A 26877-nucleotide genomic window follows, 5' to 3' on the forward strand; every position below is an offset into this window, starting at 1 on the left:
CTCTCGGACCCCAGAAGCAAACACTTCTGTTAGGTTTAAAAGCATGTTCAGGTCTGCAGAATGCTTTGCTTCTTGGACATGAGAGTATATATACTACGAACCTACCAGGCAGCTCACCACCCCACAGCAAAGTCAAGCCAAGTGATTACCTTGACCGCTAAGGGAAAAGTTATAGGAGGGTTGGGGTAATGATGGAAAGGGTATGCCTGTAAGCCGCTGTAATTAGAAAAACAACTGTGTACAGTGCTTTGAAGTACAGTCTTTAAATTAAAAAGCAAATAAGCAAAATCAATCAATCAATAAATAGAATCCCTGCAGGCTGGTTCCACCACATTCTCGCTGAGTAACTACTACCCATTTTCGCCCTGGAAATTCTGTTTTCTCAGTCATAATTTATGAGTATACAAATATCTACCTCATAAATTTGTTGTTGGAATTCAATGATATAGACTATTTAGTAGCAATTAGCACATAACAATGAGACAATAAATATAAGCATTGCTGCTATTACTAAGTATGTAAATGGGTAGAGTTCTGATCTGTTACACTAAGGGGTGAGCGCTGGTTCTGGCTGGGTTCTGTGCCCTTGGGGGGATTTTGTTTGCTTTCTGTACAATGGCAGAGAGAAGGGATAGGAGCACATGAGCTCTTAAGATTCCTTTTGTTCTTATGTGAGAAGACTCTGACTCTAACATTCTAGGATTCTGTTTACTGTGGAAGAGTCTGTAAGTTCTTGTTTCAAGATTCTATGAGATGAAGATTCTATAATTCTGAGATTCTTTTTCTGGGATTCCAAGATTCCATGACTCACTCAAAATTCTGCTGGGAGATTCCATTTGCACGGAATAAGAGCTCTTCTAAGCCTGGCAGAAGCTTGCCTGGCTAGCTCTTACTATTCTTACGGGTTTCTCCTTAAATAGCACTTCTTCAGAAATTCCTTCCTAATTCTTCCTCCAGCGCTCGTTATCCACCCCTTCCCATGTCTCTGCTGGAATCCTGCTCTCTCCTACCCAACACAGTCCTCCTTGGTAGTCAGATATTTGTGTGATTTGGTTAATGCCTGTTTCATGACTCCATGCTTGGTAAGGTAGAGTCTCAATAAATATTTGACAAATGATAAATGAATGAATGAATTCTACAAGTCAAAGATTCCATGAGTGTTTGTTCCCAAAACCTACTATTTTAGACACTCTCCATCCCCCACCCCCTGAGGATCTGACACCCGGGAAGGGGCTGATCTTTCCAATTCCACATATTTCCTGGCCCATTTGTGCCCCACCTCTCCTGACCCCCACCCCTCATTATATGGCTCTTTGGGAGCCCTTGGATTAGAGAGAAAGCTGGGCTGTGTCTCTGCTGTTGAAACCTACCTAGGCAAGAGTTCATTCATTCATTCATTCATTCAGCAAATGCTTGGCAAGGGCTCACAAAGTGCCAGGCACTGTGCTAAGGGACCAGAACGAAGGGTGGGCAAAGCAGACTTGGCCTCAGCTTTCACAGAGCTCACTCCCTAGACGGCTGGATATGGGAATTCATGACATAATCGCAAATACATATAAACCGTGAAAGCTCTATGATACGGGAGAGAACAGGGTGCTCTGAGCACGTACAATAGCATACAATCTGGACCAGGACCCTGGGCTCGAGCCCACCACAAGGCCTTCTCCAGGGCCTTGAACTGGCCCCCTGTGCTCATTATCTGGAACACCTGCACACTCCCCCTGTGCAACCTCTTCCTAGGGAACAATCACTCAGGTTCAAGCAGTGACATGCCAAGCTGCCAGTACCCTTGAGAACACTGCACCCATCAGGCTGGACGCTAAGCCATCACCTCTCGGAACCTTCCCCTCCTTACAGGACTCGGTCATGGTCACAGAACAGGGAATGTTAAAGTCCTGGAAGGCCAGAGCTCTAGGTGCCCAACACCTTCCTTAAATAGATGAGGAAACTGAGGCCCAGGGAGATGAAGCTGTTCAAGGTCACACAGTTAAGTTGCAGAGTGAGAACGGGACCCCAAGCTCCCTGTTTCCCTCTCCTCCCAAACACACACTACCTCCCTCCTGCCAAGAATGACCCCTGACTATGTGTATCTGTTTCTTCCTGAAGCCAGGAAGGGTTCCACCAGCTACAAGCAATAGTTCGAATGCACCCAAAGCTCTGCAGGACAGGAAGGGAATGGGAAAACGGTGGGATACTATGTAGCACTTTAAAAAGTATTAAGGTAGGTCTACATAAGGGACCAGGCACACTGCTGAGTTAGAAAAAGAAAAAAGAAGCAAATTTAAGAAAAATATGCACAGTGTCAAACCATTTTAAGCTTCATCTGTCTTTTTTTTTTTTTTTGAGAATGAACTCTCTCTATTTACAAATTATTTAATTAAGTAAAATGATTTTTAGAAATACCAGCCTTTAGAGCCAAGGGGTAGCCAATTTTATTTCTGAAAAGGCCTAAAAAGTAAATATTTTAGGCTCTGTGGGCCACATGTCACTGTCACAACTACTCCATTCTGCTGTCACTGTGCAAAACAGCCCACTGTGCAAAAGCAGTACACATGAGAGTGAGTATGGCCATTTTTCAATACAAGTTTATTTATAGACACAGAGACTAGAATTTCATATAATTTTCATGTGTCACAATTTTTTTTTTAACCATTTAAAAATGTTAAAACCATTCTTAGCTCACGGGTGATGCAAAAGCCAGTGGCCAGCAGATGTGGCCCAGGAGCTGTAGCTAAGCCTTGCTTTAAATCCAGTTCAAGACCCATCTCCCTTCGAGCCTTGCTCACCTATTTTGTCCTCCAATAGTCCTGTCCTCTTCCTCCATGACCCTACTGTGACCTTCAGTGGCCCCTCCAGCTGCCTCCCGGCTCTGCCTGTCTGCCCTTGGACCCTCATCTCCTGGCTGGCAGCAGGACTGTTTTTTCCTGAGCAGGGCTCTGAATAGCTCCATTCACCTTGGAGAGGGGGAACGCAGAGAAAGGAATTTTGTTTGGAGTCCTGGAGAAGCCAGGACTCAGGACTTTGATTTGCCTTTGAAATCAGGTCCCATCTCCTTGAATCCCAAGGGTCTCTTGCTACTATTTTCCCTGCTCACACCCTGCCAGCCCCAACAGTCTGTCCCCGGCAGCTTCTACGGTCACATCAGCATCGCAGCGCCAGTGGCTTGCCATGGACCCCAGAACCCTCTGCTTCCTGTCCGGTTGCCTGCTCATCTGTGTCATTTCAGGTATGGACCTCTCCTTCCATCTCGGCAAATCATTTTTACTCCCCTGGATGTCCTGAGACATGCCCCCACCTCCTTTGCCTTCCCCTGGAGTGCCCAGTCCACAGCTCGGGGAAGGGGAGTGAGCGCTGGAACCCCGGTGTCAGGAGGCTGAGTTCTAAGCTCACCTCCTCCACTCACTGTCTGTGCTACCTTGGCCGCGTCCTGTCACCTCCATGAGCTCAGCTTTTTCATCTGTGCAATGACAAGGATGGGCTGCGTGCTCTTCCAAGCCCTTTCCAGAGCCAACAGGCCTCTCTGATTGGAAGGTCGGAGGCTATCGGTTTGTTTAGTAATAACTAGGATGCATGGGTGGTGGTTCAAGCATGTACAGCACTGAAATCTGACAGAACAAATCCTGGCTCCTCCACTCGCTGGCAAGATTTAATAAAACAATCTCTAAGACTCAGTTTATTCAGGGGTAAAGTGGGGATAACAGTAATCTTAAAATTAGAGAGTGGTTCTGCCCTGGCTGGTTGGCTCAGTGGTAGAGCGTCGGCCTGGTGTGTGGAAGTCCTGGGTTTGATTCCCGGCCAGGGCACACAGGAGAAGCTCCCATCTACTTCTCCACCCCTCCCCCTCTCCTTCCTCTCTGTCTCTCTCTTCCCCTCCCGCAGCCGAGGCTCCATTGGAGCAAAGATGGCCCAGGCACTGGGGATGGCTCCATGGCCTCTGCCTCAGGCGCTAAAATGGCTCTGGTCACAACAGAGCAACGCCCTGGATGGGCAGAGTATCGCCCCCTGGTGGGCGTGCCGGGTGGATCCGGTCGGGCGCATTCAGGAGTCTGTCTGACTGCCTCCCCGTTTCCAGCTTCGGAAAAAAAAAAAAAATTAGAGCGTGGTTCTGAGGATTAAATTGATGTAATCTATATAAATGTTTAGCCTGGAGCCTCGCACATAAACACTCAATAAGTGGTACCAATATTATCTTAATTGTAAAGAACCTGACTATATCTGATCATATGAAGATTATATAATTCTAAAAGGCTGAGTGTTTATTTCTAGGTTCTTTGACTCTAAAAGTCTATCATTTTGCTCACAAAGAGCAGCAGTTTGAGGACTCCGTCAGGGGCAGAGCCTGCAAGATTTCTAGTCCAGAACCTAACAGAAGACAGAGCCTTAGAGGAGTCTGAGGCCCCAGGGAGAATTTTCCTCCGTCTCTCCACTTCCCGTCATCCCAGGAAGAGGTTGGGACTAGAAGTATCTTTGCAAGAGAATAGCTGGGCTTGGAACAGAATTTGGAGAGATGGTGTCATCGCAGACTTCCTCTTCAGACGCTGTCTGGCTATTGGCGATATTCCACATGGTGCTATCAGATGTTAATTAGAGAGCTTCAGATGGATGGGAAGGGGCAGGCAAGAAAGCAGCAATTTAGCAAAGGGCTGATGGTTGAAATTAAAGGGTTATTTGGAGGAGAAAGAATTGGGGGTGGGGGATACTGGAGGTGATACGATCTCAGACACTTAGAGCCTTGGCACGGAGAAGGATCCTTGACAGTTACTGGTATTTAGCCCAAGGAGTTAAAAACTATGCTCTAGGAAGTAAGAGAATGGTCTTATTGCCTGCCTTGGGGTGGGAGAGAGAGGAGAAACCATAACTGAAAAGCTGGATGGGCTTTCAACCAAAACAGCCCTATTATTATTTTTTATTATTGACCTTTCAATATTTCAAGACAGGGTTCTGCTATCTAGACTTTATCTATTGGTTGGTTTGTTTTTCAAACATGAAAAGCTTTGGTTTAGTCCAACCTCTGTTTTATAATTGCAAAAACCAAGTCCTAGATACAGCAAGGTGAATAATACAACCTGGTAGCTTCAGACAGGATCCCTTGGGCAAACGGCATGACACTCAGTTTCCTCTTCTGTAAAAGGGAGATATCCGTGGAAGCTTTCTGGTAGGGCTTTGCGAGTGTTAGATAAGATTATGCGTGGATAGTGCTCTGCACAATGCCTAGTTATGATCATTATCACCATCAGCAGGTCCTGAATTTAAACTTGGCATTTTCCTTAAGTTTGCCTAAGTGACCTGTCTGCTTGGCAAGCCCAGAAGCTTCAAAGCTGTAGATGTTTTGCGGTAACTCCCAGAGAGCCCCTTCCCACATGGTCCCAGAGCCCCAGTCCTGGGAAGTGGAGCCCCTTCTAATGAAGATGTGTGTGCTGCCACCCTGTAATCAGGGCTTGTGGTGGCCCTGTCAGATCCGGCCAGGGCAGCCCCAGCTCTGGCAGCCACGCTAACCCAGCCCATGGTCAGATTTCATCTCCAGACCAAATAGGATTCTAGACCCAGGATCCAGAGACTTTCTCCCGCCAGCGGCTCTGACAGCAGCCTCTCAATTAGGGCACTCAGAGAATCAGCATGTACTCCTGGCCCCTCTCTTATCCTGCCCTCTGATTGGCTTGCTTCTGCTTCATGGAAGGCTTCCATCTATGGATGTGTGGCCGTTAAAGCATTAGCTGTATATTTGTATTTTGAAAAATATACTGTTTGTGGTAGACAGAATGTGCTCTCAAAGATGTTCATATTCTAGGCCCTGGCTGGTTGGCTCAGTGGTAGAGCATCAGCCTGGTGTGCAGGAGTCCCGGGTTCTATCCCCGGCCAGGGCACACAGGAAAAGCGCCCATCTGCTTCTCCACCCCTCCCTCTCTCCTTCCTCTCTGTCTCTCTCTCTCTCTTCCCTTCCCACAACCAAGGCTCCATTGGAGCAAAGTTGGCCCGGGCGCTGAGGATGGCTCCATGCCCTCTGCCTCAGGCGCTAGAATGGCTCTGGTTGCAACAGAGCGACGCCCCAGATGGGCAGAGCATCGCCCCCTGGTAGGCATGCCGGGTGGATCCCGGTCAGGCGCATGTGGGAGTCTGTCTGACTGCCTCCCGTTTCCAACTACAAAAAAAAAAAGAAAAAGATATTCATATCCTAATCCCCAGAACCTCACATGACAAACAGGAGGTGAGGCTGCAAATAGAATTAAAGTTGCCAATTAACTGACCTTAAAATAGGGAGAGTATTCTGGATTATTCACCCAATGTAATTATGAGCATCTTTAAAAGTAGAGGAGGGAGGCTTGACCTGTGGTGGCACAGTGGATAAAGCATCGACCTGGAATACTTAGGTCACTGGTTTGAAATGCACTTGTCTGGTCAAGGCACATATGGGAGTTGATGCTTCCTGCTACTCCCCCACTGCCCCATTCTCTCTCTCTCTCCTCTCTAAAATGAATAATAATAATTTTTAAAAAGTGCAAGAGGGAGCCTGACCAGGTGGTGGCACAGTGGATAGAGTGTTGGACTGGGACGTGGAGGACTCGGATTTGAAACCCTGAGGTCACTGGCTTGAGCATGGCGTCACTGGCTTGAGCATGGGAACATAGACATGACCCCATGGTCACTGGCTTTAGCCCAAAGGTCGCTGGCTTAAAGCCCAAGGTCGCTGGCTTGAGCAATGGGGTCACTTGCTCTGCTGTCGCCCCCCTCCCCCGTCAAGGCACATATGAGAAAGCAACTGAGGTGCCACAGTGAAGAATTGATGCTTCTCATCTCTCCCTTCCTGTCTGTCTGTCCTTATCTGTCTCTCTCTCTGTCTCTCTTTCTCTCTCTCTCTCCCATCCAAGTACTAACCAGGCCCCCGACCCTGCTTAGCTTCCGAGATCAGACGAGATCGGGCGCGTTCAGGGTGGTATGGCCGTAGACTCTCTCTCTCTCTCTCTCTCTCTCTCTCTCTCTCTCTCACACACACACACACACACACACACACACACACACACACACACACACAGTAGAAGAGGGAGTTAGACAAGAGGACCAGATAGTATGGCTGCCTGAGGAAGACTTGGTCCAGCATTGCTAGGTTTGAAGCTAGAGAAACGGGGCCATAGCCATGGAATAAGGGCAGCCTCTAGAAACCGGGAAGGTCAAGGAAACAGATTTTCCAAGAGCCTCCAGAAGAAATGCGACCCTGAGGGCTGACACCTTGATTTTAGCCCAGTGAGATCCACATCAGACTTCTGACCTCCAGAACTCGGAAAAATTTGTGTTGTTTTTAAGCCACTAAGTTGGTGGCAATTTTTTTTTTTTTTTTTTTGTATTTTTCTGAAGCTGGAAATGGGGAGAGACAGTCAGACCAACTCCCGCATGCGCCCTACCGGGATCCACCCAGCACGCCCACCAGGGGCGATGCTCTACCCACCAGGGGGCGATGCTCTGCCCCTCCGGGGCGTCGCTCTGCCGCGACCAGAGCCACTCTAGCGCCTGGGGAAGAGGCCAAGGAGCCATCCCCAGCGCCCGGGCCATCTTTGCTCCAATGGAGCCTTGGCTGCGGGATGGGAAGAGAGAGACAGAGAGGAAGGAGGGGGGTGGGGTGGAGAAGCAAATGGGCGCTTCTCCTATGTGCCCTGGCCAGGAATCGAACCCGGGTCCCCCACACGCCAGGCCGACGCTCTACCGCTGAGCCAACCGGCCAGGGCCAAGTTGGTGGCAATTTATTATAGCAACAACGGAATTGAATACACTATCCATGATGACTATTTATTAAGCTATTATAAGCTGGGCACTTAGCTAAGTGCTTCATGTATATTCTCATTTAATATAAGTAATACAGGCAGACCTTGGAGCTATTATGCATTTGGCTCCAGGCCACTGTAATAAAGTGAGTATCACAATCAAGCAGGTTGTCATCTTTTTGCTGGTGGAGGATTTTGCTTTTGGTTTGTATAAAATGCAATATCTGAAGCTCAATAAGCAAAGCACCATAAAACGAGGTGTTACCTGTAGTCCTGAGAGGCAGGCATTCTTGTTCTCATTTTCTAAATGAAGAAAATATGGCTCAGGGAAATTGAGTTGCTTGGCCAAGGTCACACAGCTAGCTTGTAGCAGAGCAGAGATGCAAAGCCCAGCACCACTGGCTCTGAAGTCTACAGTCCGTCAGCTCACCCAGGTTCACCCTCCTTTCTCTGAAGTGGCCTAGATACCGCCTCAGACAATCTTTGTGTTTAGATGACAGACCTCAGTGTTCTAGGTCACAGCATTAATATGTTGAGCCCAGCTGTTTTCTCTGAGGCTTAGTTTCTCAACCTGTAAAAGGGGGGTGATAAATGCACACTAGGTGGCCTTTGGGGGTTATGGCAAGGATTAAACCAGAATGTGGAATTACCATGGACTCTGGATCAGGCTGACCTGGGTTTGAGTTCAAGGTCTCCTACTCCTTAACACTGGACCTTGGGAAATTTAGCCTCTGGGAGCCGCAAGTTCTTTGCCAGTAAAATCAGAATAATATGAACTTTGCAGTCATTCAGAGGATGAAATAAGACAATGTATATAAAGGGGCTACTATGGTCCCAGAAACACTGTAGACCAGAGGTCGGGAAACTTTTTGCTGAGAGAGCCATGAACGCCACATATTTTAAAATGTAATTCCGTGAGTGCCATACAATGACCCGTGTACGTTACGCATTATCCAATAAAAATTTGGTGTTGTCTTGGAGGACAGCTGTGATTGGCTCCAGCCACCTGCAACCATGAACATGAGCAGTAAGAAATGAATGGATTGTAACACAAGAGAATGTTTTATATTTTTAACGTTATTATTTTTTTAATTAAAGATTTGTCTGCAAGCCAGATGCAGCCATCAAAAGAGCCACATCTGGCTTGCAAGCCATAGGTTCCCGACCCCTGCTGTAGACTATCAACAGTAGCTATTGGTACTTTTTATTTTTATTTTTTTACAGAGACAGAAATATTAATAGATAGGGACAGACAGACAGGAATGGAGAGAGATGAGAAGCATCAATCATTAGTTTTTTGTTGCGACACCTTAGTTGTTCATTGATTGCTTTCTCATATGTGCCTTGACCGTGGCGCTACAGCAGACTGAGTAACCCCTTGCTCAAGCCAGCGACCTTGGGTCCAAGCTGGTGAGCTTTTGCTCAACCAGATGAGCCCGCGCTCAAGCTGGTGACCTCAGGGTCTCAAACCTGGGTCCTCCACATCCCAGTCCGACGCTCTATCCATTGCGCCAATGCCTGGTTAGGCAGTAGCTATTGGTATTATTAAATACTGAGCTCCCCATCCCTAGACACATCTAAGTGCAGGTTAAGCAACCTCTTTTGGAGAATGCTTTAGAAGGTGTTAAAATATTGGTGGCAACTTGGAAAAGAAAATGTGTAAGTTCCCTTGCATAGCCCACCAGCAGTTCAACTTCTAAAAAATTCATTTTAAAGAAGTAATCTGAATAAAGGTGTATGTACAAGATGATGCTTGCAAAATTATTTATTTTGGTCAAATACCCAACAATGAAAAGAAATCATGATACATCCCTACTATGGAATACTATACAACTCATTAAAAGTGTTGGTGTACATTTTTTTTGGACATGAAATGATAATCAAAACATATTACTAACTGAAAATTCAGATTAAAGATATGTATTATATTGTATATATTTAAAATATCTGCATTAAAATAGCCATATAGAAATGTGCTGCAAATATTCATGGTGGTTATCTCTAGATGGTAAGTTTTGGGGCAAATTTTTTTCTTGATTTGTCTGTATTTTATATTTTCCCCCGAAGAGTGACAATTGCTTGTGTAGTAGTAGTAGTAATAAGCGTAAGAGGTCCTAACAGAGCTCTGAGATTCTATCAACTGCTGGGGTGAGGAAAGCACCCAAGAATTGGAGGCAAATGGTGAAGACTGGTGACCCCAGGTCCATCCTATCTCCCCTGCAGCTGAAATCCAGGAGCGTGGCAGAACTCCAAAGGCTCAGGGGAAAAAAGACATCGAAGCAGCCAGCTCTGGTGAGGTGAAGCCCTCAGGAGCCTCAGGCAGGAGAAAACCCAAATCAGAAGGGAAACAGAAGTCCCTGCAGAAGAAGATTCCTGTGGAGGCTGCAGCTCCCAGCCCCCTGACCACCTCCATCCTGACCCAGGTGGTAGGGAGGGGCCGCTTCCAGAAGGTGGGGGACTCTCTGAGCCTGCGGGCTGGGGAGCCCCTGGAGCTGCGCTGCCGGGGAAAGGTGGTCCACTGGAAGGTGCCTACGTACCTGGAAGAGGAGGGTGAGGGACGCCTCAGGTATGGGGTGGACGAACTCCTACGACAGCATGAGTGGCTCCAGGAGTGGGTCAGAGGATGTTGGGCAGCAGTTTATTAGCCCTAAACAGTTTCTACAGGGATTAAAATGGCCCGGGACGCACCCTGGGCATCCCCGTTACGTATAACTTACAGGCATCTAAAAGGAACAGTAAGATGAGCTCATAAGACCCATCAGAAGCATAGTGATTTTACAGAATGGGAGATGAGGCTCCCCACAATCCTGGCAAGTCAATTCTGGGGGCAGCAAATAGTGCCCTTAGGGAGAAAGGTGGCAGTGGTGAGGCAGAAGAGGCTGCGTGTCCAGCTGTCGGCCACCCGTTTGTCACGGCACCATCCTAGGAAAGCCAGGAATACAGACAAAGCTGGCCCCACCAGCATTGCCCACCCACGTTCAGAAGAAAGTCAGAGGCTGGGGTATAAAACTGAGTTCAGAAGATTTATCTTCTTTCTCTCAATTTAGTCTCTTAACATGAGATTTCCAGGGACTCTGCCTATCTTTGACAGGTGGAGGTGCTCAGAGGGAATTTGCTGATCTGACCAAAGGGATACAAGGAAGGAGTCAAAGGAGTTGGGGGGATTCCATTTGCAGTGCGTGGGCAAGGCCAATGGGTAGATGGACCAATAAGAAGTTGTGTGTGGGATAGGCGAGCCAATCAGAAAATGTGGGTGGGGCCAACACAAACCCTGACAGCTCCACTGGGAAAGGGCAGCTGGGTGGGTGGAGTGATGGAAGTTGGGAGGACAGTCAACCAACCAAATGCTGCTGCTAGGTGTCGCAAGCCGTCCCCATCTCCTGCCCCCACCGACTGTCTTTCAGAATCAAGCACTTCAACCAGCACAGTCGGTTACAGCTGGTGAACTCCACGGGCGCGGACACAGGGGAATACAGCTGCTGGGCTCGAGACTGCCAGGACGCCGCCTGCACAGAAGGCGAGGACCGCCAGGGAAGGACCTTCATCTTCTTCACAGGTGCCCTGGAGTCAGGGCCTCCAGGAACCTCGGTCCGAGAAAATCCTCCAAACAAGACTGTCCGAAGTCTTTCCCCTTAGTCCCACCTGTAAAATGAGGGAATGGCGCGAGTGGTTCTCCAAGATCCTTCTTGTGGCATTCTGGGATTCTATGGCTAATTCCACATAGAATTGAGGAGTCCCTCTTTGTTCCACGAGAAAACAGATGACTCTTCTAGAATCATCTCCCTTACTCAAATCCAACTATAACAGTAACGATTGCCCAATCTAGAGGCTCTTGCCCTTGACTCAGTGTCACCTGGAAACCTGTTAAAAACAGGTTTCTGGGCCTCATGCTCATTAAATCTGGATAAAGTCTGGAATGCCAACGAGTCCCCTCTTTAGGAAGATTTGGGACCTAGTGGTCAGTGCTTCTCAACTCTGATTGTCCACTAGGGTCACCTGTGAAACTTTAAACCTACTGATTCTCTCCCTGCCCCCAGAAGGGTTCTAGTTTACTTGGTCTGGAGGTGGTGCCCAGAAATTGGTTATTTTCAAATCACCTCAGGTGATTCTAATGTTCAGCCGAAGTTAACCATTGCATTAGTCTAACCCTAGAGCTATTTCATTCAACACAAAGTTACCAAATGGATGTGGCTATTTAAACCTAAGTTGATTAAAATGAAATAAAGCTTAAAATCCCCTAAATGCACTAGCTATATTAGAAATGCCCAATAGTCACATGTGGCTAGTGGTTACATATTAGAAAGCACAAGTACAGAACATTTACATCAAGACAGAAAGTTCTATTGGACAGCACTGCTCTAGAAAGCTGGTCCCCAGATAATTTCTACTCACTGCACCATTGTGCACCCAAGAATCTGACCTGAGACTGTGTTGCTGAAAGTACCTTGAAAGAGTTTGATGAATGTGTGCCTCCCACAGGCCTGGTGCTTCATATCCGGTATCCCATTTGCTTCTTATCAGCTCTGCAAAGTAGGCCAGAATGGGATTATCGCTCCTACTTGACATACAAGAACCAAGGCTCAGAGGAAGAAAATGATTTGCTTAAGATCCCACGGCTAGTGGGTGGCAGGACTGGGAATCAAACCAGAAACCTCAACTTCAAGTTCAGTACTTCCTGTAATGCTTTTCACATAGAAGGACCCTTAGAGCCCAAGCCATTTGAATCCCCTCATTGTACAAATGAAGACACTAAAGACCAGAGAGGAAAAGAGATTTGTTTAAGATGCACAGCAAGCTAATGACAGAAGCTGGAACTAGCAGGCTGGTCTTCAGCCCCCAGTCCAGAACCCCTTACCAGAGAGGAAGGAATGTGGAGAATGGGAATGGGCAGGGAAAGTGGGATTTCAAGTCCCCACAAGGGATCCCATGCTCATGAGTGGGATAGAGCAGCAGGAAACAGTAAATCTGTCCCATGTTCATTCTTCTCTTTCCCTCCTTCCTTCCCAGACCCAGAAGAGCTCTTTGTCCCCACAGAGAATTATTATGAGGTGGTGCAGTTACGCAGCCATCAACCAGTCCTACTTCCCTGCCAGGTGACCAACCCCCTGGCCCAGGTGACACTGCATCGAGAGTTCCCCCCAGAGGAGGTCCCTGTGGACGGGACAGACATCTCCTTCGATGTGAAGAAGGGCTTCACCATCCACCGGCCCCGAGCCTCCTTGGCGGGCTCCCTCTTCTGTTTGGCCAGCCTAGGAGGCATGAGACAAATCTCTACCAAGTACATGCTGATCTTCATCAAATGTGCGTGAACCTAGTGTTCTGGGTGGGAGGGCAGGGGAGAAAATGGGGAGGGATGCCTCCTTTGGGAACCTCAGGTTTGGGGTCTGTGGATATGGAGCTCCAAACCACCAACCACCTGTCAACAACACTGTGTATTAAACTGTCTTGTTCAGAAATAGCCAGCCAATTAGCTATTGAGCTAGCCTACACCAGGTCAACCTTTCTGTCCATCCTCTTAGTCTTAATCAAGTCACATTATTCATTCATCCTCCCTCAAATCAACCACTATATTCACCCATCCTCCATCAGATCAACTGTTCCATCATCTACCCATCCTCTATTAATTCATTATACCCATTCGCACATCCTCTATCAATTCAACCACCTCCACTATTCATTCATCCTCTACCAATTTAACCATTTCACTCATTCCATTCAATCATTATAACAACCAATTCAATGTTTTCCCCCACTTTTATCCCATCCTCTCCATGGCAGACCCATCTTCATCTCCCAAACCCACCATCCAAGCTTCAGCAACATCGGTCCTACTGGGAGAGAACTTCAGCGTGACCTGCACAGTTCTGAGTGAGCCAGAGATTGCTGTGGACTTCACTTGGCAATATCCAGGGCAGAAGGTAAGCCGAGGGTAAGAGGAGGTACACAGTGGTAGTGTGTTGACCTTGGGCAAGTCGCTTTCCTTTTCTGGGCCTGTTTCCTCATTTGTCAAATAGAGCTCTCAGGTTATACTTTGCTAATTTACCCAACAATAATTTTGAACACCCATCACATGCCAGACACTGTACTAGGTGCTGAGACTACAATGAGCCAACAAGAGAGATGGCTTTTGCCCTCTACGAGCTAACTACAGTCTAAATGGGGAGTGGGACGTGAACAAGCAAGACTGTCTGGGGAATACTACGAGATACATCAAGGGTAAAACAGGAATGTGATCAGGTGTGCTTAAGATGTCTTCTCTGAGGTGACATTCAAGCTGAGACCAAACCAGCCCAGATCACACAAAAATGGGGCTTGAGCATTTTCTTGCTTCTGTTAGTCATCTTACTCGAAGCTTTGTATACTTTTGTTTTTCTGTTTCTGGTAAAAGAGCTCCCTCCAGCATTTCTTATAATGTAGAGCTTGTGGTAGCAAATTCTCTCAGCTTTTGTTTGCCTGGGAAAGCCTTTATGTCTCCTTCATATCTAAAAAATAACTTTGCTGGATGAGACAGATCCTTGGATGATAGTTCTCCTCTTTCAACATTTTGAATATGTCCTTCTACTCTCTTATATTCATATAAGAGAGTCTTATAATGCTTCTATTGAGAAATTTAATAATAATCTAATGGGGTTTCCTTTGTAAGTTATAGTCCTTTTCTGCCTTGAAAAATGTTTGTCATTGATTTTTTAATAAAATGTGTCTTGGAGAAGGTCTTTTTATGTTGGTATAATTATGTGTCCTTTTATTTCCCTCAATTCTAAATTCTAGTTATTTTCATAGATTTGGTAAATTATCATTATTATTTCATTGAGTAGGCTTTCTGTTTCTTTCCCTCTCTTCTCTTTCTGGTATACTTATTATCCCTAGGGGTTCTTTCTAATGTAGTCAGATAGCTCTTGTAGAGTGCTTTCATTTTTTAAAACTCTTAGTTTTCTCTCTTCTTCCTTCTGGGTTATTTCTAGATTTCTATCTTCAAGATCACTGATTCTCTCTTCCATCTGATCTACTCTATTTCCAATGTTCTCTGGTACCTTCCACATCTCATTTATTTGAGTTCTTCAGCTCCAGAATTTTTTTTTTTTGTAGTTTCAACCTCTTTGATAAAACATGACTTTTGATTTAATCCTGGCTCGTTTAACTGCCTTTCTGAGTTTTCTTGTACATTGTTGAGTTTCTTCAAAATTGCAATCTCAAATCTGTGGTCATTTAAATCACAGTCCTCCGTGACTTTAAGTTTGGTTTCTGGAGACTTCTCATTTTCTTCCTGTACTCCCAGGTTACCTTGGTTGTTTACGGTACTTGATGGATTGTTTCTCTGCCTGCACATTTGAGGCAGGAAACTCTTCTGTTGTTTAGATATTGTTTTGCTCTCAACAATTCAGCATGTCGCTAGGTAGGGTACTTTCGTTTTCCAGTAGATATTGTGATAGCACAAGCTTTTCTTTTCTCTTACCTAAACCATTTGCACTTCTGGGCTAGTAGTGGAATAGCATCGTTTAGGTTGAGGAAAATGCTGTATATCCTTTGGGATGATGGCTGTCTCCTCTGTGACCAGACTGTCTTGATTACAGGGCATGACCATTGTGGTGAGGGAATATGGTAGATGGTGGAGAATGGATTTTGTGAGCTCCCAGAGCTACCTGCTTTTCACTAGTGGCCACACTGACTGCTGAGTTTTTGGAGGCATCTTACTGCCTCTAGTGGGAGTGAGATGCCTCCCAGAAGACTGGGATTGGTTGGGCAAGGGAAGTAAATTCATGATCTCACATTTCTGCCCCCTTGCCAGCAATGGCTGTTGGCACTACTGTGTTGGATAAGGCTTCCCAGCCACTTCTACCCATCTCTGCCATGATGGGGAGAAGGGAAGTAAGATGCCTGTTCCCGGAGGGAAAGTGCTTCTGCCCCTCTTACCCTCCAGGCCCTAGTGTGAGGGCTGCAGTGACTCTCCCACCACTACCTTGCTCGCTGGAGTTGCAGTGGGAACCTAACTGCATCTGTTGCCACCATTCCTGTCCTTCCCCATCCACCTCTCCTACTCATCCCAATACACCCACCTCTGGTGTCCCAATAGTGGATTTTTCAGGTGTGTTTGTGTGTTGACCTGGGACCCTTTAAGTTATAATGTCCAACTTGTAAATTTAAGGTAGAAACAAAGGAGTATTGTCACTCTGCCAAGACGGAGATATCACTTTAGGAATCTTTTTTTTTTTCTTGTGGGAGAGACAGAGAGATTCAGAGAGAGGAGCAGATAGGAACAGACAGGAAGGAAGAGAGATGAGAAACATCAATTTTTCGTTGCGGTTCTTTAGTTGTTCATTGATTGATTTCTCATATGTGTCTTGACGGGGGGGGGGGGGGCTACAGCAGACCAAGTGACCCCTTGCTTGAGCTAGCGACCTTGGGCTCAAGCTGGTGAGCCTTGCTCAAACCAGATGAGCTCACGCTCAAGCTGGCGAGCTCGGGGTCTCAAACCTGGGTCCTCCACATCCCAGTCCAAGGCTCTATCCACTGTGCCACCGCCTAGTCAGGTACTTTAGAAATATTAATACTTAAAAGGGCTTTTTAAAAGAGTTGGAATGTGACATGAGCCTTGGAGGGAAGGCTGGACCCAGCAAAAATGTGATGAAGGTGAATCCCACCCATGAAGGCTTTAGGACATAGAAATATTGGGGGGGTCATTCTCCTTCTTGTGAAAAGTGGAAGCCGAGACCCAACAAGGGGAAAAGAACATGCCGATGGTTGGGAGACCATGGTTTCACTCTGCCAGCATCTCCCCAAACATGTTCCTTGGAATGGTAGAATACCACCCCTCACCCTGTCAAAAACAAGGTGTTCGTTCTTAGGAAAACACTGCCTCTTATAAAACCATCACCTACCTTGGAAATTCAAAACCCACCTGCACACACGACAGACTCGATAGTCTGAGTCTCTCCAATTTAACTTTGCTTGACTCTGTTTCCCAGACAATTTTGATAATGGGTCCCCCACTTCCTCTATTTGGGGAAGGAATAGCCATTAACATCCCCACAGAACCCGGGTACCACAAAACTCACCCTGGGAGTGCTACTCTGGGCCGAGTCACTCCCTGCATCTCCCTGGGTAGGGAGGAGACCCCAGCCATTCCCCAGGGACCCGAGAAGCTTCACATTTCCCACAAAGAACCTGGCCTTCCAGGTGCTCTGATACAGGGGTATGATCTTAGGCAAGCCACTTCCTCTTTCTCTAAAGGACACATGGTGCCTCTTACTGCATGCTGGTGTTTGAGTCGGAGATGACATTTGGAGAAGCTGACAGGCGGGTATCTTTTCTCCCTACAGCTGGGCCGACCCCCCTACGTCAGCGAGCGGGCCGACGTGGTACACCAGGAGGGCCAAGTACAGCAGGAGGCAGGGAGCACCCTGTATGTGGAAGAGGCCCGGGCTGGGGATGCTGGCATCTATACCTGCCGGGCCACCAACCTTCAGGGTACTGGGACTGCCACCACCAGGGTCCATGTGACCCAAAGCCCTCGTGTCTCCCCGGCCTCTTCCTAGCTCCTCCCTGGCTGCAGGCATCCAGGAATGGAGCAGTGGGCAGAAGCAGAAGTAGCAAACTTTCTGGACTTTGGTGTGTTTTATGCCAAGGAGGTGCCCCCACAGGGCAGAAAGAAACTTAGCCTTCACCCCTTATACTTTCCCCTACCTTGTACCCCTCATCTCAACCTCACCGCCTCACTCCAAGCCCTGACCTGTTCTGGTGGCCAGCTTCTATCCCACCCCTGGGTCCCGAGGCTGGGCAAAGCTATGGCCAATGTGGCACCAGCACCCGAGGGAGCCCAGAACCTGCGCTGTCACCCCGGCCCCAGGACTTACTCCTCAAAGATGGCTACCACAGCAGAGGTCGTCATGACAACCCACCTCCTCCCTCTCCCAACAAAACAGAGGCCAAATGAATACTACTGTGCATTCTATTTGGTTTCCATAGCTTGGCTGCCCCGGGTGAGGCTATGACCGCAGCTGATCTCCTCGTATCCACCACAGGCTACATGGGGGAAACCCTACTCCCCACAACTTGCTCCTTTTCCAGCCCAGTCCCTCCCATTAAAACGCTGCTTTCTAAAGGGCATTCTGCAGCCTAAAGTGCTCTGAAACTTAGTCAACGAAGTTTAGGAAATGCTGAATCTTTTGCTTCTTTCTTGGGAATTTGCAATGTACGTTAGCATATTAAAGGCTCTGAGAAATCCTGCAGTTTGCAAATGTTTAATTTGATTGAACCTAGAGTTTCTCAAATTACTTGGCCACCAATTCTTTTCTTGGTTGTATCTATCAATGTCCAATGAACTAGCGTATCCCGGACAGACTTTGGGGAAAGTTGCGCGAAGAAGTACGTCTGTTATTCACTCCAGAGCCAGCCGGGGTTCCTGGATGACCTGTTTGCCCACGGCCGGAGCTCCGTCCTCCCCTAGCCCTGCTGACCTCCCAGAACTAGAAACGGATGCAGAAGGCAGTCTGGGACGATGGAGGGAGGCTTGCTACTAGGGAACTAACTTTCCCTACATGCTGGCCCAGGGCTGGGGCTAGAGCTGGGGGCCCTTTGGCTCCTGAGATCTCCAACTGCTGAAGAGGGGAAGAAACTGCTGCAAGGATCTTTCGAAGGAGGTGTATCTGAAAGCATTTAATTAAAATGCTCTGTGCAAGGGAAGGTTATTATTATAGCCTCCAGCTGACCCGAAGCTTCCTGAGAATGTCAGAGCTGAACAGGCCTGCTGAGGTGAGTTACTCCAGCCTCCCTTTCACACTGGTAGGGGAGCAGGGGGCCAGGTCCTAGCAGCCTGGGGTCAGGGGTGATAGAAGGAGTTAAGGTGTGAGGAGGCGTAAAAGAGAGACCGGAAGTGGGTGGGGGCCATATAGAGGAAGGAGGAGAAGGACCATCACAGTTCTGATCTGCCCAGAGCCTGAGGAGAAGGAAAAAACGCAAGACCTGGATGACGGAGGAGGTCCCGGTCCCGGTCCTGGCTTTGTGGGCCCCACCTAGGTAGGTTTCCTCATCTGTCCAGAGATGAGGTTCCAGCTTTGGCTGTGGAGTGGGCTCACACCCACCAGGCGGCCCCCCCCCCCCCGTGCCCTCGTGGCACTGAGACTGTGGGGGTCCGGAGGGCTGAGGAGTGAGCTTTACCTGGTCAAGGAAGCGGAGCTCTGGCCATAACCACCGGGTCGACCAGGCTCTGGGACAGGGACCAGGCTCTGGGACAGGGACCAGGCTCTGGGACCAGGGAGCAGGCTCTGGGACCAGGCTCTGGGATCAGGGACCAGGCTCTGGGACCGGGGACCAGGCTCTGGGACCGGGGACCAGGCTCTGGGACAGGGAGCAGGCTCTGGGACAGGGAGCAGGCTCTGGGACCTGGGAGCAGGCTCTGGGACAGGGAGCAGGCTCTGGGACAGGGAGCAGGCTCTGGGACCGGGGACCAGGCTCTGGGACAGGGAGCAGGCTCTGGGACCAGGGAGCAGGCTCTGGGACAGGGACCAGGCTCTGGGACCAGGGACCAGGCTCTGGGACAGGGAGCAGGCTCTGGGACCAGGGAGCAGGCTCTGGGACAGGGACCAGGCTCTGGGACCAGGGACCAGGCTCTGGGACCAGGGACCAGGCTCTGGGACCGGGGACCAGGCTCTAGGACCGGGGACCAGGCTCTGGGACCAGGAGCGGTGGCACAGCTGACGCCCTGCCCATCCGCTGCCTGGGCTGGGTTGGCCCCCGGCACTGCCAGCCCCAAGGGTCTCCAGTGACCCTCCCAGCCACTCACCTTCCCCAGTTAATTCCTAGGGTTTGGCCCACTTCCTCCCCTCCCCCAGTTCCTAGTCTGCCCTTCAGACAACCCTAGAATGGGACTATGTGGTGACGTAAGAGTCATTTGTTCTGTCCCCCCATCATTTAGAGGAACAGTCAACTGCGGCTCAGAGAAGGCCAGGGCAGAAGTGGGGGCATCCAGGGGTAGGCTGACGAGCTGGCAGCAAAGCTGACAAATTAGGGCCAGGGCTTGTGTCCTCTTTGTCCAATGGTCAAAGTGGCACAGGCTCCCCCTGGGAAAAGCCTCTAAACTCCCTGATTTGAAGGGTGGGGGAGGAAAAGACTCCCCTTACTTGCTTCCTGGGCCAACTCAAGAGAAGGCCTTTGGGGGCCCCTAAAGCCCCCTGGGTGATTCCACGTGGCCCAAGCCCCCGGGGCTCACTGGGCACACACCCTGGCTCCCATCTCACTCCTGCCCTCGTCCCCTCCTGGGAACAGAACGAGAGGCTCCTGCTGTCTTCTCTGGAAAGTCCTGGAGAGGGAGCTGTGACCACAGGTGTCATGGTTGTCCAGGCCTGGAGCCTATGTGGCCAGGAAGGAGACCTCAGTGGGGGTGACTGAGGCCAGAGGGAAGGCGGGGGAGGCATCAGCCCCAAGGACCCGGTACAGCAGCTCCTCCTTCTCTTGCTGGAGCTGTCGCCTTAACTGCGACTCCTTCTCCAGGGCCTCGTGGGCGAGAAGCAGGTCCTCTGAGAGCTGCCTGTGGATGGAGACAGAGGCCAGGGTGGCCCGTCAGGGTCTCCGGGACCGTAGAGACCAACCCGTGCCCCTAGGGTGCCATCCGCAGATGGGCCACCAGCCTGCTCCAGGGTCCCCCACCACCCTGTCTTGCCCCCGTGAATGCAAGAGGTGATCTGTTGACCAAAAAGCATGGCCCTCACAGGCAGACAGCTCTGGGTTCAAATGTGCCCCATCAAAAAGCTGTGTGTCCTTGGACAAGTTACTTACTTTTGTCAAATTTCCGTTTCCTCATTTGTAAAATGGGAATGAGAATGATGGGACCCAGTTCTTACAGTAATAAGGAGAATTAGATAATATGTAAAGTATTCAACCAACATGTCTGATACATGATATTAGCTCTCATTTATGAAGCCCTTAGAACGGATTCATTCATGTATATTTATTCATTCATTTGACCTCTTGAGCTATAAGTTTCTTGTTCCTCTTTTCAGATTGGGCTTTCCCATGAAGCCCACTCAGCTAGAATGGGGACAAACAGATACTCATCAGGGCCTTTAACTTAGGTTTCCAGGCAGAGCTGGTCCCTAGGGATACCCACTCCCAAGAAAAGAGGAGCCACATTCCCTGGATAGGCCTAGGCCCACCTGTCTAGACAATCTCTGGGCTTCTCTGAGACTCTCAACTGGAGAATCTGGCAAAGAAGGTGAGGACAAGAGTGAGGGAGGCAGGGGGACAGCTACCTTGACACAACCGTCTGGTTGCGGCCTCGGACGCGGAGGTCCTCATTCTCCTGTTGGAGTGTGCTGATCTTCTCCTCCAACATCAGGTTTTTCTCTTTCTGTAACAAATCAGAACGAGCTCAGAAAGCCACCAAACTCCCATGACGCAACATGTGCTCTCACCTCCCTCTTATCTGTGGTCACTGAAAACACTGATTTGTTCCAGACCAAATGTTACATTTCAGGGAGCAATAAGCTTACGCAGAAAAAATAAAACTAAGGAGTAAACAGAGGGCTGCCAACTTTCAATTTTGCCACATGAGGATGTTAGGAAAAGAATACAGCTCTACCATCTAGTACCTCCATCATTTCAGAAGAGAAAGAATATTCTTGGTTCTCCAAAAGTCAGGGGATATAATATACACTGCTCACAAAAACTATGGAATACTTTATAGCTTCATATTCATTTTGAAATATCCCCTAAATTTTATGAGCAGTATTTATAGGTCAATAAAATTAACTGTGCCTGTTAAGCTATGCCATAAAAGTGGTTGAATGAGCCTGACCAGGCGGTGGCGCAGTGGATCGAGCGTCGAACTAGGATGTGGAGGACCCAGGTTCGAGACCCTGAGGTCACCAGCTTGAGTGTGGGCTCATTTGGTTTGAGCAAGATTCACCAGCTTGGACCCAAGTTCGCTGGCTCAAGCAAGGGGTTACTCAGTTTGCTGTAGCCCCATGGTCAAGGCACATATGAGAAAGCAATCAATGAACAACTAAGGTGTCGCAATGAAAAACTGACAATTGATGCTTCTCATCTCTCTCCGTTCCTGTCTGTCTGTCCCTATCTATCCCTCTCTCTGACTCTCTCTCTGTCTCTGTAAAAACAAAAAAAATGGTTGAATGAAATTTACAGTGAACACTTGAAATGGTCTGATTAAAATCGGAGTGTGTGGCACGCAGGACCAGGGAAACGTCTTCCTGAGCAATGCAATCTCTGTTCAGGTTAACCCTAGGTTTCCAAGGCCTCCCTTCTCCTGGAGACAAAGCCATGTGTGTCCTTAGTGCCTGCCACTCCCCAGGCCTGACTTTGCCCGACTCTGGCTTCCCATATCTGTCTGATTTTTCAGCCTTCCCCAACTCCCGCCTGACATGTGACATCTGCCGGCCCCTCCTCATGAGCTACGCTACCTGCCCTGGTGTCACCCACGTTACAGTGACATTGAGTGCCCGAGAGAAGTATAGGACCCAGATGACAAGGAGCTACTGCTTGACCCAGACTGGCCAGAGACCAGCCTCAGCTGTCTCAAGGGCCAGCATGGGTGACAGGTCAAAGATGGTGGGGGCCTCATCAAAGTACCTACAGAGGAAGCACTGGGAAAGCAGAGGCCGGAGGCTGTAGCCCCGGACGCCCCGCCCACGTACCACTGTCTCCATGAGGATCAGCCGCTTGTCCAGCTCATGAATACGCTCGTTCTTCATCTCAATGACAAAGTGCAAGCTCTCCAGCTCCTGCTCCCAGAACTGACTGGGGCTCCCGTAATCCTAGAGAGGGACAGGGAGTGACTTCATCAGGCCAGCAGGCAGAGGGGCACGGGCTGTCTCCCCCCTCCCCATTCTGCCTCCGACCCCCTGTCTGACTTATAGACATCGCCTCCCTTTCTTGGCCCATGGGAAGTGCTTAGTATGCTTGGTCTCATTCTATCCCAATAACACCCTTTGAGGCAACACAGATGAGGAAACTGTGGCTCAGATACGCTAAGTTGCTCGTGCTAAGTGGTAGGTTTGCTGTTTGCAACTCGTTCTCTCTGACTCCAGAGCCTGCGTACTTTACTATCCCAGGTGCCTCTCTCTGTGCCTTACTTTTCCCCCTAGTGACACGGGGACCCTGACCTCCTTGGAGATTCCAGAAGGAAAGGCCCCCAGGTGCACTGCCACCTACCTGGATGTGTTTCTTATAGTCTCGGCTCAGAATGGACTCCTCCACCCTTTTCATCTTGGCCTGGAAGACGTCCAGCTGTGAGGTCAGTCCATCTATGGTCTCCTGGAGAGGAAGCAGGGAGGAGGTGATCAAAGCCTGGCCCACAAAGGCAGTAGTTGGACTTCACATCGCAGAGAGGGATCAGTGTTGGGTTCTTCAGTCTGTGATTGCTCTACCCAGCAATGCAGGCTTCAACCACATCAACCACAGCCTGAAACACAACCTCGTGTTCTAAAGCCTTTAATCACTCTCCATAGCCTTGGGGATAACGTCCTGGTGTTCAAGGCTGGTGTTAGCCTGGCATTCAAAGTACATCCACACCAGACTCAATATACTCCCCCCATCGCGTCTCTCCTGCTTCCCGCTACAACCGTCTCCTGTAGCCAAATACCACATCACTCCAACTGCAAGGTACATTCTTGTCCCACAGTTTTCCTCTGCCAAGAACTTCCTCCACCCCAACCTTGTCCACTACCATTAGGACAGAATGCAACCCCTCAATATCAATATGATTCACAGACCCCCTCCCTGCAATTTGGCCTTGCCCACTCTAATCTCCCCCAGTATCTCGGACTCCTTCCAGTTCACAGGTATTCCACATTCCCCCGCTTTCTACCATGCCTTTAAACACACTGTTCTTAGTTTTGTTTTGTTTTCCGCGTAAGGCACCCATCCTACCCGTCTTCACCTGAAGAATTCCAACCTCTCCCCCAGGTTCCAGCTTAGATCTCAGTCCCTTTAGGAAACCCCGACCAGCCACACTGGGTTAGATGCCTCCTTTATGCTTCCACAGGCCCCTGCACATCCGCCCACAGTCTCATTCCACTGTGGCGCCCGGCCCATGAAGTCTCCAAGATCCCCACAACGGTCCTTGGGGAAATAGGCCAACCCTCATCAAGTCCAGCTGCCACATCAAGGGGCCTGGATACACAGAAGACAGCTCTGTCCCTCACACCCAGGTGGAGGCCATCAGCTTCGGCTGCTTTGGGGCCCCATGCTGCTTTCCTGCAAGTACTGCCCTACTCTCGGGGATTGACATGGCCCAACCCGGCTTACCTGCAAGGCAGCCTTGGCCTCCTGGAATGAGTGAGTTAGGGCTTCTTTCTCTTTCTCATGTGAGGCCCGGAGGACTGTAGGGAAGGGAGACCTCTGTGAGTTCGGACATTCAGACATTTCACCCTAAAGCCTTCTCGAAGGCCCCGCGAGGGCCAGAGAGCCCAGGTGACCACCTGGGGCCCATAGGGGCCAGGAGTGTGGGAATGCTCTTATCCATCCTTCTATCTCATGGGCCTGGGATTGTATCAGAAATATAGCATATATTTAATAAAAGCTCATGAAAACGGAAACAAATTATATCCTGGGAGGAACCATGAACCCTACCAGAGCGTGGCTTCCACCCACAACTTGCTGAGGCTAAGATCCAAAGATCTGCCTGATCAGGCGGTGGCGCAGTGGATAGAGCATCGGACTGGGATGCGGAGGACCAAGGTTTGAAACCCCGAGGTTGCTGGCTTGAGCAAGAGCTCACCAGCTGAAGTGTGGGGTCGCTGGATTGAGCGTGGGATCATAGACATGACCCCATGGTTGCTGGCTTGAGCCCAAAGGTTGCTGGCTTGAACAAGGGGTCACTAGCTCTGCTGTAATCCCCCGCCCCCCAACAAGGCACATATGAGAAAGCAATTAATGAACAAGTAAGGTGCCACAATGAAGAATTGATGCTTCTCGTCTCTCTCCCTTCCTGTCTATCCCTCTCTCTCTCTCTCTCTCACATACACACACACACACACACACACACACACACACACACACACACACACAAATTATGACTGATGGTAAGAACTCAAGACAGTCTCTTTCCTCTGGGGTTTCATAATAGGAAAATTTTCTTATCGATATATTTACAATGCTAAAAATAATATCAAAGCAATACTTGGAGAAGAGAGTTATCCCACAATAGCCTTGTGAGGTAGGGAGGGTAGATTTTTAATATATGCAAAGTGAACTGAGAGACACAGAAACAGGGCTCAGGTCAAGTGACAGGCCCAGTTTCATGCGGTGTATTAGTAGTAAAACCCAACTCTTCAAATTCCCAAAGCAAGAACCTCTGTTCCATTTCAAAAACATTTCATGCTAATGTTGCAATATGTTTCAAGAGTCTTAAAATTGTTCAGACCTCTGTTCTAGTTATTCTATTTCTGGGAATCTAAGGACATCATGTAAAATGTGGGCACATCTTTATACAAAAGACATTTAGTGCAGTGCTACTCATAGTCATTAAAATCTACATGTCTAGCTCTGGCTGGACACTCAGTTGGTTACAGTATCGTCCTGATACGAAAAGGTTATAGGTTTGATTCCTACTCAAGTGCACATATAGGAACAGATCAGTGTTTCTCTCTCTCCCTTCCTCTCTCTCTCAAATCAATAAATAAATTTATTTTAAAAATGTACATGTCTATACTCAGGATAAATTAAGAAAAACCATGTATGCAATGGTCCAGCCTTCATAAACATGTTAGTAGCAGCATAATTACATGGAAACACGTTTGATACAATGTTAAAAGAACAGGGTACAAAATTTTACCTATAAGTAATCATCACTGTGTTTTTTGTTTGTTTTTTTACAGGGACACAGAGAGAGTCAGAGAGAGAGATAGATGAGGACAGACAGGAACGGAGAGAGATGAGAAGCATCAATCATCAGTTTTTCGTTGTGACATCAGTTGTTCATTGATTGCTTTCTCATATATGCCTTGACCATGGGCCTTCAGCAGACCAAGTAACCCCTTGCTCAAGCCAGCAACCTTGGGTCCAAGCTGGTGAGCTTTGCTCAAATCAGATGAGCCTGCACTCAAGCTGGCAACCTTGAGGTCTCAAACCTGGGTCCTCCACATCCCAGTCCGATGCTCTATCCACTGCGCCACCTCCTGGTCAGGCAATCATCACTGTGTTTTTAAAAGATAAATAATTCTGGGCAAAGGCCATGCAAATACTGATGATTAAATAGCTATTTATTTATTTATTAGATAGACAGAGAGAGAGTCAGAGAGAGGGACAGATAGGGACAGACAGACAGGAACGAAGAGAGATGAGAAGCATCAATCATCAGTTTTTCATTGTGACACCTCAGTTGTTCATTGATTGCTTTCTCATATGTGCCTTGACCGTGGGCCTTCAGCAGACCGAGTAACCCCTTGCTCGAGTCAGTGACCTTGGGTCCAAGCTGGTGAGCTCTGCTCAAACCAGTTGAGCCCGTGCACAAGCTGGTGACCTCGGGGTCTCGAACCTGGGTCCTTCCGCATTCCATTGGGACGCTCCATCCACTGCGCCACCGCCTCGTCAGGCCAAATACTGATGATTAAAGGGAAAACCGGCATGACACTTCGCAGGTCAACTTCAATAGCACCAAAAATGTAAGTCAACTTTTCCAAAGAAGATATACAAACGGCCCATAAGCACATGAAATGATGCTCAGTAAAATTATTCATTAGGGAAGTGCAAATCAAAGCCAAAAGAAACCACTTTGCACCCAATAGCATGGCAACAATAATAATACTAGTGTCAAAACAATGGAGAATAAAATAACAAGTATTGGCAAGGATGGGGTGCAGCCAGAACTGTCGTCCATTGCTGGGGGGAATGTAGAATAGTGCAGCCACTGTGGAAAACAGCTGGCGGTTTCTTAAAGGTCAGTGTAAAATGACCATACGACCCAGCACTTCTACTCCTGGGTGTACACCAGGGGAATGTAAGCAGGGGTTCAAGCAGGTGCTTGTACTAGTGGTTCTTATTCACGGTGGCCAAAGGGTGGAGGTAGCCCCCTTGTGTCCATCAACTAGTGACTGGAAGCAAAGTGTAGTGTGTCTGGCCCTGGCTGGTTGGCTCAGTGGTAGAGCGTGGGCCTGGCATGCAGAGGTCCCGG

At 48.6% G+C, this 26877-nt stretch overlaps 2 protein-coding genes across 4 annotated transcripts in view; one reads left to right on the forward strand and one right to left on the reverse strand.

Moving 5' to 3' along the window:
* The first annotated feature begins 3148 nt into the window (after positions 1 to 3148).
* LOC136407769 (platelet-derived growth factor receptor-like protein) lies at positions 3149 to 18600 on the forward strand. Its single transcript, XM_066388201.1, has 6 exons — positions 3149 to 3226; positions 9978 to 10320; positions 11159 to 11310; positions 12762 to 13055; positions 13533 to 13672; positions 17072 to 18600. The coding sequence occupies exons 1-6, from the start codon at positions 3169 to 3171 to the stop codon at positions 17285 to 17287; spliced, it is 1203 nt and encodes a 400-aa protein (XP_066244298.1). The 5' UTR covers positions 3149 to 3168; the 3' UTR covers positions 17288 to 18600.
* Positions 17977 to 26877, reverse strand: part of CCDC69 (coiled-coil domain containing 69) — a 35922-nt gene continuing 27021 nt past the window's right edge. Inside the window, exons 5-10 of one of the 3 annotated variants that reach the window (XR_010752013.1) lie at positions 24012 to 24085; positions 22917 to 23018; positions 22400 to 22519; positions 20999 to 21096; positions 19173 to 20277; positions 17977 to 19133 (exon numbers count right to left, since the gene is read on the reverse strand). Coding sequence is in view for 1 of the 3 variants with exons in the window: in XM_066388200.1 (XP_066244297.1) it covers positions 20100 to 20277; positions 20999 to 21096; positions 22400 to 22519; positions 22917 to 23018; positions 24012 to 24085 (572 nt within the window). In the remaining 2 variants the exon portion in view is untranslated. Of the gene's footprint in view, positions 20278 to 20998; positions 21097 to 22399; positions 22520 to 22916; positions 23019 to 24011; positions 24086 to 26877 lie in introns of all 3 variants that reach the window. The other 2 variants (XR_010752014.1, XM_066388200.1) reach the window with 2 other exon arrangements.

Source organism: Saccopteryx leptura, chromosome 6 (assembly GCF_036850995.1).
Source record: "Saccopteryx leptura isolate mSacLep1 chromosome 6, mSacLep1_pri_phased_curated, whole genome shotgun sequence".
Classification (NCBI taxonomy): domain Eukaryota; kingdom Metazoa; phylum Chordata; class Mammalia; order Chiroptera; family Emballonuridae; genus Saccopteryx; species Saccopteryx leptura.

Bases quoted from the DNA above. Each gene is read 5' to 3' on its own strand.
- LOC136407769 (XM_066388201.1), top strand. From the start codon at position 3,169: ATGGACCCCAGAACCCTCTGCTTCCTGTCCGGTTGCCTGCTCATCTGT. The intron at 10,321-11,158 runs GTATGGGGTGGA...ACTGTCTTTCAG, and splicing joins GAGGGTGAGGGACGCCTCAG to AATCAAGCACTTCAACCAGC. The intron at 13,673-17,071 runs GTAAGCCGAGGG...TTCTCCCTACAG, and splicing joins GGCAATATCCAGGGCAGAAG to CTGGGCCGACCCCCCTACGT.